Source organism: Erithacus rubecula (genome assembly GCF_903797595.1).
Source record: "Erithacus rubecula genome assembly, contig: scaffold_113_arrow_ctg1, whole genome shotgun sequence".
NCBI lineage: Eukaryota > Metazoa > Chordata > Aves > Passeriformes > Muscicapidae > Erithacus > Erithacus rubecula.
The window spans coordinates 163,683-189,049 of NW_027636268.1; the positions used below are offsets into that span (position 1 = coordinate 163,683).

General features: G+C 47.7%; 1 protein-coding gene across 1 annotated transcript; it reads left to right on the forward strand.

Annotated features, from left to right (window-relative positions):
• Nucleotides 1–6,060: 6,060 nt before the first annotated feature.
• On the forward strand, nucleotides 6,061–7,031 carry LOC306815297 (olfactory receptor 14J1-like; the record flags this gene model as incomplete). Its single annotated transcript, XM_079331886.1, has 1 exon — nucleotides 6,061–7,031. The coding sequence occupies one exon, from the start codon at nucleotides 6,061–6,063 to the stop codon at nucleotides 6,991–6,993; it is 933 nt and encodes a 310-aa protein (XP_079188012.1). The 3' UTR covers nucleotides 6,994–7,031.
• Nucleotides 7,032–25,367: the final 18,336 nt, after the last annotated feature.

A 25,367-nucleotide genomic window follows, 5' to 3' on the forward strand; every position in this document is an offset into this window, starting at 1 on the left:
GGCTGGCACAGCCCTGGGGGTGGCAGTGCCAGGGCTGCAGCAGGGATAGGCCATGGGCACTGCTGGGGCAGCTCTGACACATCAAATCAGGACCTGGGGGCTCCAGCCTCCTTGGCCAGGCTCTCTCCAAAACACTTGGCCAGGCCAGTGCTGAGCAAAGAAAACCCCTGTGAGTAGCCGAAGGCTGGCCATGGGCAGGCTGGCGGCAAGCAGCATGGCTGGTGCTCTGCAAGGTCCCTGCAAGGGGGAGACCCTGGCAAGGAGCAGCAGAGCAGGGGCTGATCCATCCCCACTGTGCTGGACAGCCCAGGGCAGCGTCCCAGAGCGTCCTCATGCACCTGCCAACAACATCCCCCCTCTGCAGCCCTGGCCTGTCCCCCAGCTCACACAGGTGCCACATCCCTGCAGGCACAGACACAGCAGCACTGGCTCAGGAGCCCCTGTTTGCACTGCACAGAGCAGGCGTCAGCAGCCCCATGGTGCTGCTGTGGGGAGATGGAGCTGAGTGAGCACAAATGCCATCAGCCCCTGGGGCCAGCAAGGGCTGAGGGACACCAGGGACACCACTCAGATTTGTCCTGACTTCTGCAGTCAGGTAGAAATTTTGTTCCCATGAGCTGTGAGTTTCCTGTCCCATTGCAGATGTTGTTAGCGCAGAGCCAGGGCTGCCTGGCAGCCACCGCCAAAGAGCCCTGAGCATTTTCTTTTCTTCCCCTTTGAATTATTTCATCTTTCCTAATCCTGGTTTCTTCTTTCTGCCTATCCCTGTCCTGTCCCCTGTAAACAGCCCATCCTTGTTTGCCCTTTCCTCTCTGTCCCAACTCCCCATTTCAGTTCCTGGGCTAGTGTTGAGAATTGGTTAGAAAGCCATGGACACAACTGTGGATATGGCTCGACTGAGGCCTTGTTGCTGGAGAGCAGCTCCTGCTAAGTAGCAGCTAGGCCTTACTCTTAAGCAGATTTTGCTGAGCAGTGTTTGCTTTTAAGAGACTTTTGCAAATGCAATACAGCTAGCATAATTTGCAGAGTTAGTCGATAAGTAATACATATGCCCATTGTTCAATCAAGGTCTTAACTTCCAGGGAAGCACGTAGCAAACGAGGTATAACCCTGGGATGGATACTATATAGCAATAAGTACAAGAATAAGGGAAGTAGCAGCCAAGACGAGCAGTGATGTAGCACGTAAAATTTTTTGCTAGAAATTCAGTAGGCGTGGTTGTCTCACACTTGCAATAACCAATAATAAGAGAAGGCTTACATAGTAAAAACCAATAAGATTGTACTAATATGAATAATGCTGATTTATGCTGTTCTGGGCTATAAAACTGTCTGATGCTCTCAATAAAGTTGGATTATGCTTTATCAATCACATTGACTGTCTGGCTAAACCCCTCGCCGTTCCTTCGCAAGTGGCTCCGCGCCCCCACAAAAAGTCCCAATTCTGGGCTCAGAATTCTCAGATTTTGGGCTTAAAATGGAAATTTTTGGGCTTAGCTGAATGCACAGCTCCAGCATTGGCCACAGGTGAGGGATCAGGGATTCAGTATTGGCTTCCAGGGATTCATCCAGGACTTCCAGAGCATCAGCACTGTTATCCTGGAGTGGAAATTCCTGGAATTAAGCCAAAGATTTCCTTGAATTTTATCCAAATTTCCCCATTTCATCCTCAAATTTCCACAAAATCCTCACTGACTTTAATGGGGTAAACCTGCTTGCTCTAAATCCTCATTGACTTCAATGGGGTAGATCCAATGCCCCTAAATCTCTATTGATTTCTAATGGGGGGACCTGGTATCTGAAAGATCCCTATCGGGATGTTAATATGGCAAGAGATGGGGCAACTGAGAGATGTTGTAAAAGATCGTTTATTGCTTTATTGGATCAGTCCCATAAAAAGGTGAGACATTAAAGGTGTTACATCAAACGCCATAATATCAAAGCCACCTCATTCTTAATTACAATGCCTTATGTTAATTTTTTAGCCAAATCTATGAAGTTTGCTAACCAATCACTAATTGCTTTTCTTCCCCTGGCTTTGTTGCAATGTGTCATTTTCAACCAATTATATAACATTTCACAAAATTACATTGATACATCTTAAACCTCTAACTAACTTTATAACAGGTCCTATAGCTAAACTTTAAAATATTTTGCTCTCTTCCCTTACATATTGTGTTGCTTATATTGTACATATTTCTGTTTGTTTAAAATATGTACTCACTTAAACTGCAAATTTATATTCTTGTTTCATGTCTGTTTTACTTTAACGCTCTAGTTCTCCAAACCTTCTCCAAGGTCTTAGGTCAAACCTTGTACCCATTTCTATCTCTGAGCAGCCTGTATGCAGAAGGCCCTGAGAGCTCTCTATGCCTGCATTTCCCATGCCAAAGTATCTCAATGAACCCTTGGTTTCATGAAGGCTCAAAATGGTAGAAGGGTCTCCTTCTCCTGCCCTGTAGTGTAACTGTTGCCATTAGGAGCTGGAACAGAGATCATACACAGTTAAAAGAAAATTAAATGGATATTTATTGAGCATCCTTCAAAGGCCATACCCTGGCAGTACCAGTGCCACAATGTGGCCTCTGCCCTGCCTGGATGGCTCCAAGGCAGAAGTAAAAGACGGCTTGATCACATGATTTCACATTTTTATAGATTTCAGTCCATTTGCATACTCTATTTGGAGTCGACAATCCAATTAAGTCTCAAATTGTAAGGTGCAATCCTCCTCGCCTCCTGGCTGGCCTGCCCTTCTCCTTTCACATTGTTTATTCTTAGGGCCTGGAGTTTGAAGAAAATGTCCTTGAATCAATAGCTGGAATCAGACTATTTTGTCTTCATCACCCTAAGCACAATGGAAAAGCGGAACAGAAAACTCAGAACTTAAGGCATCATAATAAAGGTCTCCTTGGTTCCACGGTGTCAGAATGGTCCCTTCGTCCCATGGAGCCCCACACTGTCACTGTGTTCCCCTTGATTCCATGAGGCTGTGCTGTGCTACAATGGCCCCAATGGCTACAACGGCCTCTAGTGAGACTCTCTACAACCACCTGATAAGAGGCTGTAGCTAGGTGGGGGTCAGTCTCATCTACTGAACAAACACTGACAGAATGAGAGTCTGTCATAAGATGAGCCAGGGGTAGTATAGGTTTGATACCAAGAAAAACCTTCACTGAAGAAGTGATTGGGTACTGGAATCTTCTGCCCAGAGAGGAGTGGAGTCACTGTCCTTGGAGGAATTTCAAAAGAGACTGGGCGTGTCACTGAGAGCCATGATTAAGTTTATGAGGTGACGTTAGGTCATAGGTTTGACGTGATGATCTCCAAGGTCTTTTCCAACCTTGTGAATTCTGTGATTCTGTTTCATAATAATCTCCATTGTTCCATGAGGCCCTGCAATGTCTCAATGGTCCTTTGGTTTCATGGGTCCCCCACAGTGTAACAATGGACCCTTGGTACCATGAAGTTCCACTGTGTCACAATGGTCGCTTGGTCACAATGCACTTCTGATTCCATGAGCTTTCATACTCTCAGCAACAGTTCTGCAGTGTCACCACGGACCCTTTGTCCCATGAGGTTCTATAGTAAAACATGGTCACCTTGGTTCTGTGAGGCTCTGCAGTGTCACAATGCACCCATGATTGCAGGAGGTTCCATGGAGTCACCATGGCCTCCTTGAATCTGCAGTAAAAAATGGACCATTGGTTCCATGAGGCCCCACAGTGTCACAATGGCCCCTTGGTTCCATGAGGCCTTTCTCTGTCACAGTGGACTTTTGGTTCCATGAGATTTCTCAGTGCCACAATGGTCTCCTTGGATCTGCAGTGTAACAAGGGACCATAGGTTCCATGTGGCCTCACTCTTTTAAAATGGATTTTAGTTCCATGAGCTCACACAATGTCAAAAGGCCCCTTTGTTCCTTGAGGTTCCATAGTGTAAAAGCTGACTCCTTGGTGCTGTGAGGTTCACTATCACCAAATCTCCAAAATATCAAAAGAAGTCTCCTTAACAAAAATTGGATGAAAAAATCATTTTTTCAGGCCTCAAGTCCAATGTCCAAGAATAGGATAACTCCGATCCTTGTGTGAATAGATCATTCTACAAGTGTGTTGCTTATATTAAGTCACTACATGTGTATTAGAATGTACCCATTTCCTAAAAACGCATTCCAATTTCCCAATTCCTGTTGATTCTATCACTGCACCCTTGAGCCAGATATGTTTTTGTCTTCACACCTTGCCTGCTGGGAAAGCAGCCCCTGCATGCCTTGTTCTTGTGCTAAATGTTCACAGGCATGGTAAAATTTTACTAAATTTTTGTCAGAGACACCTTTACTTTCCTTGTTTCTACCTGTCGCCACTGCCTCCATTGTTCTGCTCTATCTGGTACCTTGGGGAACATTCTCAGTCCTGTCTCTCACTGAGACCCATTAAAAGTTCAAGAAACTTTCATGTTGCAATTTAATTTTGAGTTCTTGAGAGCATTTTTGAAAAACATTCTCTCAGGGACTGAATCTAATTTAAAAAAGAACAAACTCCTGAGAGGGTCATCAAAGTTGTTCTGTTATGTCTCCTGGCACAGAGGGAGATAATGGGAAAAGGAAAATCTTCAAAAAGACATTGCTGCTGAGTAGCAGCTCCTCTCCCAGCACTGCACGGCTGAGGGCACTGCCTACAGGCACTGAGGGGACAGGAGCCAGGCACAGACAGGCTAAAGGCAGTCAGGACTGGGAAGACATGGAGCTGAGACTTCACGTGGAGAAACATCTGCACAGTCCTGGACATAGTGAGTCTGTGGGTGCAGGGCAATGTGCCCTGTGCTCCTGGAGGGATCTCCTAGAGCCAGCACAGCCCACAGTGTAGGGGATGTGTCAGGAGGACTCTCCCAGTTTCTCTGAGGCACAGGATGGTGATGAGAAGGAGGAGGATGTGCTGCAGTGCGGGGCTGCCCTGGGCACTGTCAGAGGAACAGGGCAGGATGGCTCCTGCTGCCAGGGACGGTTGCAGGGGTGAAGCTGGGGTTGCAGTCAGAGCTGCCCAGGGCTGTCCTGCAGAGCAGCTCCTGCAGCCCTCAGGGTTCTCAGCAAGCCCAGGGGATGTGCAACCTGCCAGGGGCAGCTCTCAGCCTGCCTGGCAGCTCCCCATGCACTGTGGGGAGAAGTTGGAGGTGGAAAGAGCCACCCCCATCAGGGCAGATTCCTCCTGCTGTGGAGATGGTGCTGCATGGCCAGGGCTGCTCTCAGCTTTCTCCTCAAGTCAAGGGAAAGGGGCTGTCAGGTGTGTCTGTGTCACTGAGGCTCCTGAACTCTCCCACTGGGCATCAGCAGATCTGCCTCACATCTCCCTCACAAAGTGCCTCCTCACCCTCCTCTGCCTACAGACAGCAGCAGCAGTACCTTGGCTTGTAGCATCTCAGTTTGTCTGAGCTGCCCTTAAGGTTCTGCTGGCACGGAGATTCCCCAGGGCAGTGCCCTGTGCTAGGAAGGGTGTGCAGGGCAGAGCTGAGCCCCCAGGGCTGGGCTGGGCTCTAACAGGGGTACGGGGATACAGGGTTATCAGGCCTTGGATACAGAGAAACAACTTCTAATAGGCACAACTCCAGGCAGCAAAGAGCCAGAACAGCCTTGGATATCCTTCTAAGTCCAGCTGCACAGGGAAAGAAGGAAGGGTTTAGGAAGATTGACTTTGAAACTGGAGCCTTCAAAGAATCCACTTTGTTTTTCCAGCACACTGTAATTTTGATCACCGTGAAATAGTGGGGGGTGTAATGAGCACAGGGCAGCTGTGTGCGACCAGCAGGTCTGACTGCAATGGGGCACAAGAACCCTGTTTTCCCTCTAGACTCCCCAGTGTCCAGGCTGAGAGCAATGCTGAAGAAGAGGCACTAACTCAGCAGTGCAAAATTGGTATTAAAAAAAAAAAAAGATTGCTGAAGTTCTTCCACAGGAAGACAAGTAGTTTTGAGAGAATTTGCAATATAATTTCACAGGATTGAGTCAAGGAAATCTTTTCCAGCTTGTCAATGTCTTCTCTCAGTGGTCCACCATGCCCATATGGCAGAAATGTCCAACAGCAGCTCCATCAGCCACTTCATCCTGCTGCCATTGGCAAACACGCGGCAGCTGCAGCTCCTGCACTTCTGCCTCTTCCTGGGCATCTCCCTGGCTGCCCTCCTGGCCAACGGCTTCATCATCAGCGCCGTAGCCTGCGGCCACCATCTGCACACCCCCATGTTCTTCTTTCTGCTCAACCTGGCTCTCACTGACATGGGCTGCATCTGCACCACTGTGCCCAAAGCCATGCACAATTCCCTCTGGGACACCAGGAACATCTCCTTCGAAGGATGTGCTGCTCAGGTCTTTTTCTTTGTGTTTTTCATTTCAGCAGAGTATTTTCTCCTGACCGTCATGTGCTACGACCGCTACGTGTCCATCTGCAAACCCCTGCACTACAGGACCCTCCTGGGCAGCAGAGCTTGTGCCCACATGGCAGCAGCTGCCTGGGCCAGTGCCTTTCTCAATGCTCTGCTGCACACGGCCAATACATTTTCCCTGCCCTTATGCCATGGCAATGTCCTGGGTCAGTTCTTCTGTGAAATCCCACACATCCTCAAGCTCTCCTGCGCACACTCCTACCTCAGGGAACTTGGGCTCATTGCTGTTTCTGGCTGCTTAGTATTTGGTTGTTTTGTGTTCATTGTTTTCTCCTATGTACAGATCTTCAGGGCTGTGCTGAGGATCCCTTCTGAGCAGGGACGGCACAAAGCCTTTTCTACGTGCTTCCCTCACCTGGCTGTCGTCTCCCTGTTTATCTGCACAGGCACATTTACTAACCTGAAGCCCCCCTCCATCTCCTCCCCAACTCTAGATCTGGCACTGTCAGTTCTGTACTCAGTGGTGCCTCCAGCCCTGAACCCCCTCATCTACAGCCTGAGGAACCAGGAGCTCAAGGATGGCTTGAGGAAAATCATCATGAATGCTTCTCAGAAAAAATAAACTCTCATTCTCCTCTATAACTATTATAATTTTACTCGTTAATGACCACTCTTTGTCCTGTGGGGTTTTTTTTGCTTGTTTGTTTTTTGGGTTTTTTTCTGGCACCGGTATGACATATTTTAGAATTTTTTCACAAGAAAATCTTTATCTTTGCCATTTTTAATTCAGTATTTGCATTCCTAGTGTTAACCATAGACTATATAATCCAAGAGCTGTACTACATTTGGGCTTACACAAAATAAAGGACTTGATGTTGCTGTGTTTGCCTGACATCTTTCCTCCTTGGCGTCTCTGGAGCTGCAGGGTTGGTGCCTCTGTGCAGAACTAGGGTGAAAAGGGAAACCCAGTGCTCCTCATGCCAGGCACCCCCAGGGCTTCTGCTCCATAACCTCCTCTTCCTTCAGTTCCACACTCCCCTTCAGAGCCCCTGTTTTGGTTTAAGACCTCAGGGCTCTTTTAGCTCAGTCCCAGTCCTGCTGTGTGATTGTGCAGGCACTGCAGGCAGGGACAGGCTATGGGCACTGCTGGGACAGAGCTAGGCTCTGCAACAGCATTTCCATCATACAAGGCCATCTTCCCAGTGCAGGGCCTGAAAGCTTCAATCTCCTTCCCAGTTTGCTCTCAAGGATGTTCCCAACACAGCGTCCCCGAGAGGAGAACAGTAGTGACAGCCAAAGTGTGGCAGTGTTCAGGGTGGGGCTGTCCCAGCAGTGTCCCTGCAAAGCCAGTGCTGCTTCCAGCAGTGCCCTCTCACCCCAGGGAACAGAGGTTGCTCTTCCCTGCCTGGAGGGACAACAAGTGATCGGGTCAGGAGTCTGTGTTTGCAGTGCAGGGACATTCCACAGTCCTGAACATCCTGTGTGTGTGTAAGAGGACACAAACCCAACGAGCACAAACACCTTCAGCTGTTCCTGGAGTTTCCAGAGAGTAACATCCCCTGTGAACCCCTGGATGCAGGGCTGGGATGAGCTCCTGTGCCCAGAGCTCCCTATGTCCATCCCTCCAGCCATGGGGCACCTCGGGCAGGGGCAGGGTAGGGTGACACCCGCAGGGTTGAGGTCCCTGCCAGGCTCAGGCAGTGGCAGCAGAGCCCAGGGAGCCCCTGCCCATGCTGCAATGAACTGCCTGTGTGTGTGCCAGGGAAGGACTCGTGTCCCTGGACACCCCTGGGGCTGTGAGCAGGGCAAGATCCCAGCTCAGGGGTGGACACCTGACAGAGCCCTGACATTTCTGGCTGTGCCCATAAGAGCAGAGTTGGGCAAGGTGGCTGTGGCTAAACCCACCTGGGCATCCAGTGGCAACAGAGTGTCTCTGTCACTGTCCCTCCTTACTCAGAAAACAGCAGAAAATAAGGTGAACAGTTGTGGGTCGCCATAAAGAGAGATTAATGTCAGGGGATTAAAAAAAAAGGGCCAAATGTAGAAGAAAGAAATACCACAGAGAGACAAGAATTCACCACACATAATGGTTGCTCTGGAAGACAAATGTATTAATACAGATAATCCAGAGGCCCTCTAATCCCCCTCATTTCCCTCCTGATCTGGATATCCCATTGAATGGTAGATCCCTTGGGTCAGTCCAGCCTAGCTGTCCCATCCCTGTGTCCCCAAGAACACTTGCCCCCCCTCCAGCCCATTGGTTTGGGGGTTGCAGAGATGCCACATGTGGGGTTAGCCGTGCTCAGGAGCAGCCAAAGCCTTGGGCTGGGACTAAACCCACTCCAGCCACAGGAGCCAAGCACAGCAGGACAGGGGCTACTCTGGGCAAAGGGAACTCCATCCTAGCCACACCCAGGCCACGGGTTCTCAGGGGACTCTTTCCACCTCTGTTATTCCACAATTCAATGAATCCATTTCTTGGAGAGCTCTTTGAAGACAGAATTGACAGACAGGCAAGAAGTAGAGCTATAAAATGCACCAGTGCAAACACAGCAGCTCCTGTGAGCAATGAACCCTCCAGGGCAGTGCTGTGGCAGGAGACGCATCCAGGAGAAGGAGGATGAGCTCAGTGCATGTGTGTGTGTCCCAAGGCACAGAGGGTGAGCATGGCAGAGGTCAGGGCAGGGCTGGCAGGGGAAGGGCAGAGCCAGGGGCAGTGAGATGAGAGTGTGCAGCCTGCAGGGACACAACAGCAGCTGTGGGACAGCACAGGACAAGCTGTGCTGGACATGGCCAAGGGCCCTGGCAGGTCTGGCAGTGCCCAGGAGAAGCCAAGTCTTGATGCCCTGGAGCACAGCAGGGTCTGTGCCACCAAGGGCTGTGAGGAGACACCTTGTCCTGAACCTAGAATTTGTATCATTTGCAACAATTCCATTAGGTTCAGTGTCACAATGCTCTCCTTGGATCCATGAGGCCCCACAGTGTCACAATGGTCCCTTGGTTCCATTTGTCCCACACTGCTACATGAATCCTTAGTTCCATGGATTCCTGTAGTGTCACAATGGTCTCCTTGGTTCCGTGGTGACACAGTTGCCACAATTTCCATGGTACCACAACTGTTCCTTGGTCCCATGAAGCCCCACAGTGTGACAATGGCCCCTTGCTGCCTTGACACCAGGTAAGGTCACAGTTGTCTCCATGATTCCATACTGCAGTGTCACAATGCAAAATTGGTCAATGAGGCTCCAGTGTCACCATGGCCACTTGGTTCCATGGACTCTCACAGTGTCACTGTGGTCCCCCTTGGTCCACAAGGCTCTGAAGTTCCACAATGGCTCTTTGGTTCCAAGAGGTTTGGCACAGTCACAATTCACTCCTTGGTTCCATGAAGCCCTGCTGTGTCACAGTGCTCATGATTCCATGAGTTTCCATGGAGCCACCAAGGTTTCTTTGGATCTGCAGTATCTCAATGATCTCCTTGGTGCCATCCTACCCCAGTGTCTCAGTGGCTTTTTGGTTCCAAGAGTTTCCACAGTGCCACAAGGGTCTCCTTGATGCCATTGGGATACAAAAATTCCACATAAACATTGAACAACAACTTCTTAACACACCCGAGAGCATCTGTCTCCATTCAAATTAGGGGTTAAAGGTGAGAATGGCACCAGCAGCTTCCATCTGCAACAGAGACCCAGGGAAAAGGACAGGGACAGAGACTTCAGCTGAAAGTCTCTGTGAATTCACAGAATCACAGAATCACTAGGTTGGAAGAGAACTTCAAGATCAAGTCCAACCTCTGCCTAACACTTCCATATGGCACCAATTGCCATACCTAGTCTTTTTTCAAACATATAGGGATGGTGTGTCCACCAGACCCAGGAGAGATCATTCCAGAATTTTACCGCATTTCCTGTAAAAAACATTTTTCCTAATATCCAACCTGTATTCCTCTGCTGAAGCTTAAGATTGTGTCTTCTCATTCTGTTGCTGCATGGTGAAAGACACAAACCCCTACCTGACTAAAACCACTGTTCAGGAAGTTGTAGAGAGTATTAAGGTAACCTCTGAGTCTACTTTTGTACAGGATAAACAACCCCAGCACCTTCAGCCACTCCTCACAGGACTTGTGTTCCAGACCCCTCACCAGCCTTGTTGCCCTTCTCTGCACACGCTCCAGCCCCTCCATGTCCTTCCTAATTTGGGGGGCTCAGAACTGGACACAGCATTCAAGGTGCTGCCCAACCTGTGCCCACCAGAGGGGAAGAATCACTGCCCTGCTGCTGCTGGCCACACCATTCCTGATCCAGGCCAGGAGCCATTGGCCTACTTGGCCACCTGGGCACACTGCTGGCTCGTGTGCAGTCTGCTGTCCATCAGTGCCCCCAGCTCTCTTTTTACCTGGCCACTTTCCAGCCACTCTGTCCCCAGCCTGTAGAGCTGCAGGGATTGTTGTGGCAAAAGTGGAGGTCCTGGGACTTGGTCTTGTTAAACCTGATCTTTTTGGATTTGGGCCCTGGATCCAGCCTGTCCAGGTCCCTCTGCAGAACCCTCCAACCCTCCAGCAAATCCACACTCACACCCAGCTTGCAGTCATCCACAAATTTGCTGATGGTGCACTCAATTCCCTCATCCAGATCACCAAAGCAGATATTGAAATCCACACTAGTGGGCTCTGATCCCTCAGCCATCTTGTAGGTGCACTGTGATGGCTCTCAAGGTGATCTGTCCCATGACCTTGCTGGGCACCAAGGTCAGGCTGACAGGCCTGAAGCTCCCCAGATTCTTCTTCCAGCCCTTCTTGGGGATGGGCACACATTGGCTCCTCCAGCCCTCTGGGACCTCCCTGGTGAGCCAGGACTGATGATAAATGATGGAGAGCAGCTTGGGAACCTCATCCAACAGCTCTCTCATCCCCCTAATATGGATCCCATCTGCTCACACCTGTGAGCATCTGAGTGGCTCAGCAGGTCCCCCTGGATTAGAGGTGTGTATTCTGCCCCCCGTCCCCATCTACCAGCTCAGGAGAACACTTGTCTTGAGGACAACCTGTCTTATTGTTGAAAATTTAGGCCAACAAGCGGTTAAGTACCTCAGCCTTTTCCTTATCTTTGGTAAACATATTCCCCCTGCCCCCGGTAAGAAATCAAGGTTCTCCTTTTCCTTCCTTTTTTCCATTAATGTATTGTAAAAATAATTTTTCTTATCCTACACAGAACTGCCAGCTTAAGTCCTAATTGAGTTTTCACCTCAGTTTCTTTCTTCATGACCTGACAACATCCTTAAACACTTCTGAGTTGCTTGCACCTTTGTCTAAAGTTGATGCATCTTTTTTCCTGAGTTCCTGAAAAAAGCTCCATGTCCAGCCAGGGCAGAGGTTTTCCTCACTGGCTCATCTTCTGGGACACTGGTACAGGCTGCTACTGCTTCTATTAGATTTTTTTCTTTAAGAATATTCATCATTTTGGAATCCTTTGTTTTAAGGACTGTTTTCCTCAAAAACAATAAGTACCTGATTTGTGCACACCAAATCTGCATCCTGAATAGTTTGACGTCTGCTCTCTGTAACTCTGGTGTTAGAAATTTTGTTGATGGCTCTCCTTCTTTCACAGGATGTTTAAAAACTTAATTATTTCATGATAACTGTACCCCAAATAGCCTCTGATCACCACATCTTCCACCAGCCCTTCTCTGTTTGTGAAAAGCAGGAGACAGAGCTTCCCTTGGGAGTGGAAAGAGAAGGAAACCTCCCCAAAGTGCAGCCTGGAAGGTTCAGCCTGCAGGTGAGGAAGCAGCGAAGTCCCTGCCAGGGCAGAATGTTGGTGGCCCAGGTGTCCCAGCTGAGGCTGGGCGATGCCATGGCTCTGTGTGCCAGGAGCCGGCAGCGCTGGGTGCAGGGAGCCCAGGGAGGGCACAGCAATGCTGGGCTGAGAAATGCTGGGGCACAGTGAGATGGGCGTGTGCAGCCAACCAGGGTGGAGGAGCAGCACGCACAGGGGCACAGGCAGCAGGAGAGATGGCCAAGGGCTGGGCAGGGCTGGCAGGGCCAGAGGCACCCAGGCCTTTGTGCCCTGGGCTGGGCAGCGCCTCTGGAGCCCCACAGGAGGAACTTTGCTTGCAGGGGCTGCACTTTGCTGCTGCCTCGGCCCTCCCTGAGCAGGCTGGCAGGGCTTGCAGGGTGATGCCATTTGTCCTTGCTGACCCTCCCATCCCACTGCCCCAGGAACAGCCCCGAGCCACCCGTGAGGAACAGGCCCTGCTGGGCCAGGCCTGGGCTCAGCCCTTGGCCTTTCTGCTGCCTCCAACCAGCCCAGACCTTGCTCAGCATTGCAGTTCCTGTTTACAGCCTTTGGTTCCTGCTATCCTGCCCTCAAGGATCTGCTCTCAGCAATCCCTGGGGATCCTTTGACAGTCCCTGCCCTCAGTGGGGCCAGCGATGCTCCAAGGAACTTGGAGCTTTTCTTCTGACTCCTTGAGCAGCTTCTTCAACCTTCTCTCAGTGTCTGAGGATTCTGGACTCAGCCCCAAATCCACCCTAGGGATCCTTAAAATACAGAAAGTCCTCAGTTGCTCTTTTTCTCTCTCTATTTGTCATCAAGTCTCGAGGGCTTGTGCAGTTGTTTGGAGTCAGTTTGGAGTTCTGTTAAGGAAGCAGATTTGAAAGTGCATCTCATGACTTTATTTTCCTCAAGGGAATGTTTTTCTGTTTTTCATTTCAGAGAGAAACTGACAGAAGCCTTCTGCAGTTGATCATGATTCTGAATGTCTCCCTGGGAGGTCTGGACACATTGAAGAATGAGCCCCTTGCAGGCTGACCCAGTTTGTTCATCCTGCTCCTCACCCCCAACCTCACCAACTCATTATACCTCCCACCTGGGACTGACAACCAAAAATATAAAAAACCCTCATAATTTTCCCTTTAAAACAAAGATGTAATTATATAATAAAATTAAATTTTTATGAGATATTACTCTTTTATACATTTTAACCTATATTTTAAAAAAATATATTAATAATATCTATATTATTAGCAACCACATAAATTATTGGTCATTGTTTCTAAGTAAGAAAAATCCCATAATTAATTAATTAAGCTCAATTGATTATTTATTTCTCTCACTTTAGGATAATTTGTAATATTTGTAATAATTTTATCATCTTATTGCTAACTTTTCTCAGACAGGTTTAAGGTGGGCACTTCAGGGTCCAGAGAGACATTTCTGGGGTATATTCGGAGCAGTTTTGGGTCTGCGGAAAAATTTAGAAGAAAGTCTGGGCTTCAGAGTGGCACTTGGGGGTCCAGGGAGGCACTTGGAGGTCAGGGAGGGGAATCTGGGACCCTTCAGAGTCCGTGCGGGCACTGGGGGGGCTCTAATGGGGCTCTCTGGGGCACGGGGGATGATGGGAGTTGTAGAGGCGGGCCCTGTGCTAAAAGTAAAAAATCTATTGCTGCTCGGTTTTGTAAGGTAGCATGTCTAACAGAATCAACATCAGTTAATAGCTGGGAAAGACCTGTAGAGGTTGCATTGGTCTGTTTTGCTAGCCAGCAGCCAATCTTATTAAGCTGGCCCAAAGCTCCCACACTAGCTATGCCTGGAGTAAAAAGAGATGCTGCAACAACTTTTCCTGTGCACCAGAATTGTACATTATACTGACAGTCAGGCTTAAAGGCATGGGTAATCTTTTGGTGCGAAGGTGTTTCTGATGGGCCTGTAAGATCATTGATGTATTGGGTGTAAGCAAAGTAAGCCCTCCTAATGTATATGCATCACCTCTTAATCTGGATGGTATATCTGGCCAAGCTCTATCTCCACAAATCAAAAATGTTCCTGAAGGTAGAGCAATAGGTGTATTTGCAGATACTGAAATGTTGGCAGAGGTATAATTACGCCATTGTGAGGCATTCCAATATACTGGGAGAGTTGCATTTACCAACACTGTGTAATTAAATCCTGGTCGTCGTAAGGACTTACCAGAGTAATTAAAGATCACACAGGCATCGGCTCAAATGGACCCAAGTAATTCCAACTCTTGGGGTTCTAATGCTGCATGCCCCAAGTAAGGCACCCATTGATCCCAAGAATCAACATTATTTTTTGGACCAGTAGTGTTGTAGGTTGAAATGTCCCTGGGGCATGGACAGGTGTCAAGAGGTATGCCAACTAAATAGGTGGAAAAAGGATTGCCTGGTGATGCTAAGGACAGGCAGATGGCATCTTGCCCAGTTTTGTTTGCCAAAGTAACCCAGATATTAGTTTTAGGTTGTGCTGGGGCCTGTACTAGTACCCATGCCTGTATTGGGAGGATGCTAAGAATTATTACTCCCAAGATTAAGTTGTCGGAGTCTCTTAACAGCAACATCCCACTCCTCCTCTCTTATAATATGGTGTCGTAAAATGCCTATATCTCGAGAACAGATGACCCTGAGTGCTACTGTAGCAAGGTAGCACTTAATCTGTTTGATAGCCTGCAGAAGACAGCAACGTACTAACAATCGATATATCTGTTTTCTCGATTATCGAAAACAAGTTCAGCAGCTCCTTGTGAGCAATTCTCAGTGTCGTTTTGAACGTCTCACTGCCAGCTACTACTATTGAGGACCCACAAACATGGCCTGCATACAGGTTGCCACAACTGTGATTGATGTACCCAAAATTTTTGTTTACACCCCCCACAAGAGATTAACAGCCAAGCACCACTCCCAAATCCCTTAACACAGCTTAAAGACCATCTTCTCCCAAGTCCAGTATGGTCACAAACCTTTCAGGGTTCCTGATGAGCAAGTGTGTCTAAATCAAGAAGGATTGTCCACTCAATCCTCTTCCTTAGAAGGCTCTGGAGTTGAAGCACCAGCAGCTGTACTGCTAGATAGTCCCTCAGATAGTTCTCTCTCTTCATGTGTCAGGAGTGGAGCTATCTTCAGCCGGGGTTTGTGTGGTGTTGCCATCAATCGCTGCTGTGGTTGTTTTTGTACTAAAAGGTGGGCTTCCTCAAGACTTTCCCTTTTTAGCAGCCACTGCTCAGTTGGGAAGTCAAAGTAGTGGCTGCCGTTAAAAATGGCCATTGTCCATGCATAGCACCAGTCCCATTTGAGCAAGCACATCTCGCCCGATTAATGCCTGTACTCCAGTACGGAGTTGATACTGTATTTTGTTCAATAGCAATGGACACTTGTTCACAACTTTTCTGGACCCGTCCTGCTCCACCGACCCCCTCAACTGTCTCCAAGTGGTTTTGTAGAGGCCAGTTAGATGGCCACTGACGCCAGGCAATAATAGTAATGTCTGCACCAGTGTCCAATAAGGCTCAAAGCTGTTTTTCTTGAGAGCCATGCCATGAAATAATTTCCACTACTGGACGTTGTTCCATTGTGAGGGTCAGTAGTACCAAGCCTCCTGTAGATCCAAATTCACCAGCTCCTTGCACAGATCCTTGTGCCTCCTTCACCAGTTGCTGCTGTGGGACCAGTTGAGCTATACGGCTTCCTGCAGGGATACTAAGAGAAGGAAAACGTGTATGAGCCATAATCATGATTTCTCCTGTAGAGTCTGCATTGATAACTGCAGGTTCCACAGTCAAACCCTGTAAGGTGGCTGAGGATCTACCTAACAACAAAGCCCCATAAGGTTGTCCATTTAACATTAGGAGTCCACACACTCCAGTAGGGATTTTTACCAGCTTTGTATCCCTTAATACAATGTCTATTGTGGCTGCAAAGTCCAAGCCGAGGCTGCCTCTTGTGGCTGGCCGAAGTTCGCCGGCTGGGAGTAGGGAGGGGCCGCCTGGAATGCTTGGGAGGTTTGGGCCACAGTTGGTGTCCTGGCGCCACGTCCCCTTTCGCTCGTCCATCTGTTTTATGTCTTCTGTCTGCAGGCTTCAGTGGCATGAGAGTCAAGCTGACAGTTTCGACACCACACATTTGTAATCCAACACTCTCATCTTATATGGCCAGACTAACCACATCTAAAGCAATTGCTGGTTGAACAAGTCTTGCCAGCACTCTGGGAGTCAGGCGATTTTAGTGGTGCCAGTGCAGCAGCAAAGGCTTGAATCTGAGACTGCCCCTCTTTTAAGGTTAATGTCAAAATATTTACAGCTTCAACCAACATAGCCTGAATTCCCTGAGGAATTTTACTCATGTGTTCTAAAAGCTCTACTGCTTCCCAATTGCCGGGTGAAGTAGCTATCACTGATTTTACCCGAGAATTGCTATTTTGAGTAACACACTGTTGAAGTTGAGCTCCTTGCATAAACAGAGGTACCCCTGATCTTTCTGTTGCTGCAGTAATTTTGTCAACAAAACTAGAAAAAGGTTCCTGTGGATCTTGTTTAATGTTCATATAAGATGGTAATTCCCCTCGTTCTGTTCTAGCCTTATCATATTCAACATGAGCTAACCGCATTGCCTCTTTTACTACATCTGGTCCCAACAGAGCTTGACTCTCAGGTGTGGCAAATTGACCAATCCCCAACTGCTCTAATGTGATCCTGTGAAGCGGATCATCCTGTGCTCTCCGAATAAGTGCAGTATGTTGACAAAGACCTTGGAAGTGAGCCTGCCGTAACATAAATTGTGAGCTTGTCATAATTTGAAAATATTTTTTATATCCTCTTGCAACCATAACCCTGATCCCCAAATATAATTAAACACTTGCTTTGTTGGTTCCCCATGCATGCCAGCTTCATTAACTGTACTACAAAGCTGCAATAACAATTTCCAATCTAAAGGAGTTATTGATGTTTCCATTCTATTTTCCCCAGTAGGGGTAAATGCAACTGGAAATGCTTGCTGTGTTACACGTGGCTCCTGTAATTTTGCCACATAATCCCTTTTCCAGTTGCTATTGCTTCTTTCATAATCTCACCCCATTCCATTTTACCCTTGATTTTAGCTCTGTCTTTTGGCACCTTATTATCATGGTAATGTGCCGCTTCCTTTTTTAACTCAGCTGTCTCCTTTGAGGGCAGCTCCTCCTGCTGTGATAGCAGCGGGGGGGTCGGGGGGGGGCAGAGGGCACTGCTTCAGAGGCAGACTTAGGAGGTAATAAAACTTGTTGTGTAGTCAGTGCTTGAGGAAGATTGTCTCCTCCAAAAATATACATCCCTGGCTGTGGAGCAGGGGGTTTATTTTGTCCTGTGATGGACAGCATAATGGACGATTTGCAATCCAAGTGCATAGAGCCAACAGCAGGAATATTTTTCTCTGCCTTATATGCCTCTAAGCAATTATGACGCACTAGGGTTGAGACAACTGTTTTGCTACCTTATCCTTATCAATAACTGCTCTATACAAACAATCTCCTAGATTTTGCCACTCCTCAATTTTGAAAAAGTCATCTGGGTTGGTAAAAAGCCCTGTTCTTTAGCATAGTCTAACACCTTGGGCAAATTTTTATTAAGATCAAGTTCTACCTTTCGCTTTTCTAAAAAGCATTTAAATAAATAATATGATGCTTGCTTATCCATGTCCCTCCCTTTTTACAAAAGAACGAGAGGGGCAGTCCAGCAATCAAATCCAATTGCCTGCTAACGTGCGTGCATTGCAGCCTTTGATAGGTGGCGTAACCAGGACGGCGATTTTCTTTTATCAGGAGCGGCTCAGGCATGGGATCCATTTGTATGCCAGCACACAGAGATCCTTGCCCTCCAAGCGCTGCTACTTGGTGCTTGCCAGCTCGCTTACCTCCGGCAGTGGATCAGTGCAGAGTGGCAGAGCTTCAAGGTCCCTGTTCTGGATGCCACTTGTGGAGAAGCTTTGGCGAGGGAAATATGCAACCAATCAGTGTGATTGATAAAGCATAGTTCAATTTATTGAAGACACCATCTACCTTTATAATCCAAAATATAATGACTAATGCATATTTGGCATACTTTCATTTTAGGTACCTTTTCATTTTAGGTACATATACTTCTCCTACTATTGGCTCTTGCAAGGATGAGAAGACCACCCCTTCTACTTTTTTAGCTAAGTCTGTATACGTGCTTTTTAGCAGCAAACCTACTGCACCTATCCTCTATATAGCAACAAACTATCCATCTCTTCCTTCTCTCTTATATTCTAGCTGCAGTAGTATCAATTTTATGAATAGGCTGCTATAGCCTGACCTTTTTAATACGTGCAGTTTAGCAGCTAGATTGTTGCACTGAACCCTCAGACAAGCCATTTTCATGTCCTGCTAATAAGGCCTCAGCTAAGCCATGTCCATTGGTTGCTAACCAAGCATCAACACTTTATTAAATACTTCTCATTATTTCTTTCAGGCAACTCTGACCCTTTCCTCATGTGGAGCTCCACACAGCACTGACTTCTTCTCTCCTCTCTCTAAATTTCCTTCTGCAAGACAGGTTGACCCCAACCTGTCCCCTAGGCAGACACCTAACCCTGTGTGTCCCTCACACAGCATCTTACCTTGTCTGTCCCTTCCACAACAACTTCCCCCTCACAGCACAGCCTGCAGACTCCATCCCAAACTGCAGCAGACTCTGGGTCTCAAGCTCTAACTGCATCAGTAACTTATCCTTCACTAGTTAGCCCACACTTTTAGAATACCCATCCTCATTATGCAGGCAAGGCTGTTTTCATTTCCCAGCAACCAGTACAGCTGTAATTCATCGGGAAAGATTGCCTTCTGTACTATCCCTACAAACTATCCTCCCACATTGGACACATCAGATACTGCTTTGCCATGGCACAGAGCTGAGGAGAAATTGTGATGTTTATGGAATTATATCGTTGTTATATTTGTTTTTGTTGGCCATAAAGAGAAACCTATCTATGCTTCTGAGTCTCACCAGTTCCTGACCCCCAAAGAACACAAACCTGATGAGTTGTGGTTCCCACTGCAGGGGTGGCACTTGCACCTCCCTCCATCCCCAGAGCAAAGCTCCCCTGTCCCAGAAAGCGCCTGGCACTGCAGGGATGAAGGAAACAGGACAGGCTGTGGGGATCAGGGGCAGGCCACAGTCAGGGATTTGGGGTGGTTGTGAGCCCAGGGCAGGAGCCAGCCCTTGGCTTTGGGGAACCTCATCCCATTGTCCTGGGCCCATGGCTCCAGCCTGTGCAGATCCCTCTGCAGAGCTTCCTGCCCTGCAGCACAGCCACACTCCCAGCCAGCCTGGGCTCACCTGGCAATTGACTGAGGGTGCCCTCGATGGCCTCATCCAGATCAGCAAGAAAGAGATTGAACTGCCCTGGCCCCAATCCTAAACCCTGGGGACACCCCTGGCTGTGGCTCCATTCCCCAGCACTCCTTGGGCCTGGCCTCACACCCAGATTTCTACCCAGGTAACAGATGCAGTAGAGCGTGTTGGATCAAGGTATTGTGAGCCCAGAATATCGGCATTAGTGCAACTGTAGCTGTGCACAAGAGAGCTCTTCAGCCACTTTCTCTCTTTTCCTTCCTCTGGGCATTTAGTGTGGGGCTCGTGTGCAAAGAGCAAATCTGGGCAGAATCGGGGCTGGGAGGGTTGGGGCATCCTGTGATCTGTGCTGGGCACAGGATGTGTTTTCCATTGCTCTGAGACTGTCTGCTGTGGAAAGGGGATGTAATATTCAGTAGAGGAATGATTTTTGTTTTTTTTATGGAGCTGTGCCTTCCCTTGGTTTGTTTGCTCACAATAAATGGACATTCTTCTGTGTCTTGAGCAGTTCATTCTCCAAGGAAAGCAGGTGGGAGTTGGTGCCATGGAGCTGAAAGCTGCAGGCACAGACTGGAGTGGAGGAAGCTCAGATTTGCACAAGGCTGCTCTGAGTGTCAGGGGTTGGATAAGGGAAATGGGCGTTGGGGGTAAGTACAAAGTGTGATTGATGGTCAGCCATAAAGCGTCTTGATTTTCATATCTATTCAGACTGCATTAGGAGGTGCTGGGGATCAATGTCAACTGGAGATTCCTGATATCAGTGTATAAACAGGAAAGGAATAAATGTGGAAAAGAAAGGATTTCTCTCATTTTGTTCTTAAATGAAATACGTTACAAATGGAATGAAAGCTTAGACAAGTCCTGTCCTATGCTCAGGTTTATGGCAGTAACTCTGTTTCAGGTAGCCTGCAGCCCAAATTGCTCTTTCGCACAAGTTCTTTACCATGGTGGATTAGGTCTATTCTAAAATGAATTATTTACTGAATAGATTCAACATAAACAGACAAGAATCTTTAAATTGACTACTTACTCTACAGGACAAAAAAAAGAAGTGCAGGTAGATACAAACACAGTGCACATTAAACTTACCTTTATTACAGCTAGTGAAGAAATAGCAGAGATCAGGAGTCAATGTAACTTAGCACCAAATTGATGAGGGAGTGCACATGGAGCCCTTTCACTCAGCTTCCAGAAAAGAAACCACGAAGATGCAGCCAGAACTGGGAGAGAAGCCCTGCCCATTTGCAGGGACTATGCAGAAGACTTCTGCTTTGTAAAAATTTTGTGTGGCTTTTATTGTTTGTAAAGTGAAGTGTGTGTCACTCAGGAATTCAAGGTTTATCTCCCTTCAGCTGCTCTCAGAGCAAGATGCTCATGGTCAGCTGGGAATTCCACCTGCCTGGCACCAAAGAGAATTCAGGACAAGACTGATGTCCAGCCTGGGTTATCTCAGCAATTCCTGAAAGGGGAAGATGCCCTGAATTATGGCCCAGCTGATGGACAGAACAGATGAGCTCTGCTGGGCCATAGGGGAAGTCCTGCTGCAGGAACCTCATGCAACCAAGGGTGTGTTGTGACATTGGGATGCCTGATGGAACCAAGGAGACCATGGTGACACCAATGGACCTCATGGAACCAGGGGTCCATTGTGACAGATCAAGGCCTCATGGAACCAAAAAGAGCATTGTGAGACCGTGGGGCCCCATGGACCCAAATCTCCACTGTGACAGCCCAGAACCTCATGGAACCAAGGAGCCTTTCTGACACTGCAAGGCCTCAGGGAACCAAGGAGTGCAAAGGTGTCAAAAATTGCTTTCAGGGCTCTGCCTTGGGGATGAGGAATTTCCTTGGCAGCACCTTGTGCCTGTATGCAGTGGGGAACCTTAAAAATTTTGGATTGCTTAAAAAAAAATTGAAACCCCCTCTTTGTCTGAGTGTTGTCAGTTCTCAGAAAGTCAGTGTAGAAAGGAAAAAGTAAAGAACCTTTGAAGCACCTAGAGGCATTGAGCTCTATTGAATGTTGTTACTGACAAAGGCTCTCAAGAGACTAATTAAAGAAGGTAATTGGAGGCCATGTTTGCGCAAAATTCTCAGAGACTCCAAGGCAAAAGCAAAACCCAAAGCCCTTCGAAAAACCTGCAGTTCCTGGGAGCATGAAGGAGCCCCCAGGGCCATTCCTGACCAAGGCTCCCCAGGGACTGGTCCCAGCAGATCCCTGAGGCCACTGGGATGTGGGGGGATGCTGAGGGCAGCACAAGGGGTGACAGTGCCCAGCCTTGCTGGGGCTGTGCCAGGAGGCCCCAGTGGCTCAGGACAAGGTGTCTCCTCACAGTCCTTGGTGGCACAGACCCTGCTGTGCCCCAGGGCACCAAGACTTGGCTTCTCTTTTTCCCTACCTATCAGCTCTGCCTCCAGTTCTCTGCTCTGATTGAGGCTTGGGGACACTTTCTCACTCATGTTCCTCCCTGGGACCCATTAAAACTTCCAAGAAACTTTGGAGATTGATTCTCACTTGGAGTTCTTGAGAGGTTTCCTAACAAACTATGGCTCTGCGTTAATTTCCCTCTGGTCTGGTGCACTTCATTAGAAACGTTTCCTACAATAGTTATGGAAAAATACTTCGAAGTTCTTTTTAAAAATATCTGTTCCTATATTAAAGGATGGATTTTATAACTATTCTCTTTAAAGCAGAGGTGATTGCAGCATTCTGTGATTGATATTGATCCAGAGTTTCTCCTCAGGATGTCTGGCTTGCTCAGAGAAGCTGTGTCTTGAGGTCTGAGCCCGTGTGGGCAACCTTGCTCCACATTCCGCAACCCCATCCTGTCTGTCCTCAATCACCTGGGACCTGCTTTGCTTGGTGAACTGCCTCCACTCAAGCAAACATGGATTTCTCCCCTTTGTTTTACTTTTGAAGCAATCTAAAACACCTGATTTTCTCCTGTGAAAACAGACACCCTCCTGAGGTATGTGTCAGACCAAGGTGCCACCAAGGAGGTTCAGGCGGGGGACCGGGGCCTGAGGGGTGGTGCCTGGAGTCAGCGCCATCTTTCCTTTCTGCCTCAAACTCCCAGCATGCCTTGTAGCCCCATAGAGCCCCATTGGAGCCAGGACTACAATACCCATCATGCCCCATGCTCCACAGAACCCCGGTATCCCCACCTGTATGTCAAATAGACGTCCTCCAGAAACTCCAAGGATCCCTAAGTGTCCTCTCAACGCCCATTCGTGTACCCCCAAAAATGTCCCAGAAATCCCTTAATGATCTCAAGCCCACAGATGCTCATTACAGCCACTTCTGGGAATTCATCTCCTGCTATGCCCCGTGTGTTCAGAGCACCTCATAACACAGTCCTGTGCCTAAAACTCCTGCTGTGCCCCATGCCCTAAAGTGCCTGGCTAGAGCTCTCCAAGCTCCCCTCAAGTGCTCCCAAACTGTAAACATTCCTCCCTGAGGACTTGAAGTTGCCGTTCAGAAGGCAAAAGTGTCCCCAAGTGGCCCTCCCATAGCTCGTAAAACACGCCACTAGAATCACTTCCGTACTAACAGCTCCCATCATGCTTTGTGGGTGTGCCATAGAGTGCTATTCAAGTCAATGACGTCAGCTTCTCCCATCCAATGCCCTGCGCTCCTCCAAGAGACATTGCAGCTGCACCCTGGAATAACCATGATGCTCTGCGGCCCATTAAACTGTATTATACCTACTCCTACAACTCCATCATCCCTTGCAACCCCGGAGAAAACCCCCTTACAGACTCCCATGAGCCACTTCAAAGCCCAGACCTTTCCATCAGGATCTCCAAGTGCGTTTTTAGTGCCCATTCAAATGCCCCTCAAGTTGTCCTCCTGTCCCTTCAAAATTCTTCAACCCAGAACCCCAAAAACTGCCCCAAATGTGCCCCAGAAAATGTCTCCCTAGACCCCAAAGTGGCTCACCCTGACCCTGTCTGGAAAAAAAAGATATAAAAAAGATAAAAAAAAATAACTAAAACATTATGAATTATCCTAAAAAGGAGAAATAAATACCAATAGAGCTTAATTAATGAAGGAATTGTATTACATAAAAGCAATGACCAATAATTTTTTTTGGTGCTAATAAATATTTTTATTACTAATATAAAAATTTGGTCTAAAAATAGAATAACAATATTACAATAGGAAAATTAATTTAATTTTAAAATTAAATAACATTTTTATTACAAAGAGAAATTAATGATGTTTTTATATTTTGGGTTGTCAGCACCAGGTGGGAGGACATCATGATATGGTGATGATGGGGGTGAGGAGCAGGTTGCCAAACAGGAGTCAGCCTGCAAAGGGGCTCATTCTTCAATGTGCCCAAACCTCCTAAGGAGACATTGCTGCATCAATGTCACTTGGGAAAATGCTTCTATCACTTGCCTCTGAACAGAAAAATTGAAAAAAACATTCCCTTGAGTAAAGTCATGATGCACTTTCAAATCTTCCTTCTTAGGAAATCTCCAAATGTCTCAGAGCATCTAGCACAAGCCCTGGAGACTTGAAGACAATTGAAGAAATACAAAGAGCTCCTGGAATCTTTCTGTATTTTAATGATCCCCAAAATTGTTATGAATGGAGTCTTTGATTGTTACAATTAATCAAACAACAAATATAAATTTAGCAGTAATTATTAATAATAGCAGTATTTGTATATAAACAAATACAATCAAAGTATATTTGTTATGTATATTTAAAGTAATTACAAAATTTGCAGTGAGTATTTTAGTGTAATTGAGGTTGGGTTCAAATACAGCATAAGCAAAACCAACCAGGGGTATGGGGAGGGCCCTTCCTCTCACACCATGACCACTGAATCAAGCTAAAATCTCATTTATATCGTTTACTAATACATATTAATACAGATTGTTCTGGAAATCTCCTCCTAGATCCTATTCCTAAAATCTCCATCACTATGTTGTGTTGCTCATGCTTCAACAATGGTCGGGGGTCTCTCCTCCTTTCGGGGATCTTGTTTCTGGTGAAGACTCTGGGTCTTCCTCAGGGTTCACTGTGTGGCCTCTCAGGTAGAGCAGGCGCACTGAGCTTACAGTTATATAATTAAGCTGATGTTCCCATAACAAGCCAAGTGTCTAATGCTTGGAATCATCCCAATTTGGCTCAATTCAAGGTCAAAAGTTTATTTCTAGATGCTGTTCTTAGACCTATACCCTTACTATCTCCACTCCCACTAAACAACTGGAGAATGATACCATCTGCTTTGATTAACCTTCCTTTATCTTTTATGCATTGGAACAATAAGTACAATTTTCTATTGATACAAAGCAACAATTTTGCTAATATAATTACAATTTAATTAGCAGAATCATATTTATAACAGGACAGATTTGGGGCTGAGCCCAGGAGCCCCAGGCACTGAGAAGGTTAAAGAAGCTGCTCAAGGAGTCAGAAGCAAAACTCCAAGTCCCTTGGAGCATCAGTGGCCCCACTGAGGGCAGGGACTGCCAAAGGCTCCTCAGGGACCGGTGAGAGCAGATCTTTGAGGGCAGGATTTCAGGAACCAAAGGCTGTGAGCAGGAACTGCAATGCTGAGCAAGGCCTGGGCTGGTTGGAGGCAGCAGAAAGGCCAAGGGCTGAGCCCAGGCCTGGCCCAGCAGGGCCTGTCCCTCACGGGTGGCTCAGGGCTGTTCCTGGGGCACTGGGATGGGAGGGGCAGCAAGGGCGCAAGCCCTGCCAGCCTCTCAGGGAGGGCCGAGGCAGCAGCAAAGTGCAGCCCCTGCAAGAAAGTCCTCCTGTGGGGCTGCAGAGGCGCTGCCCAGCCCAGGGCACAAAGGCCTGGGTGCCTCTGGCCCTGCCAGCCCTGCCCCAGCCCTTGGCCATCT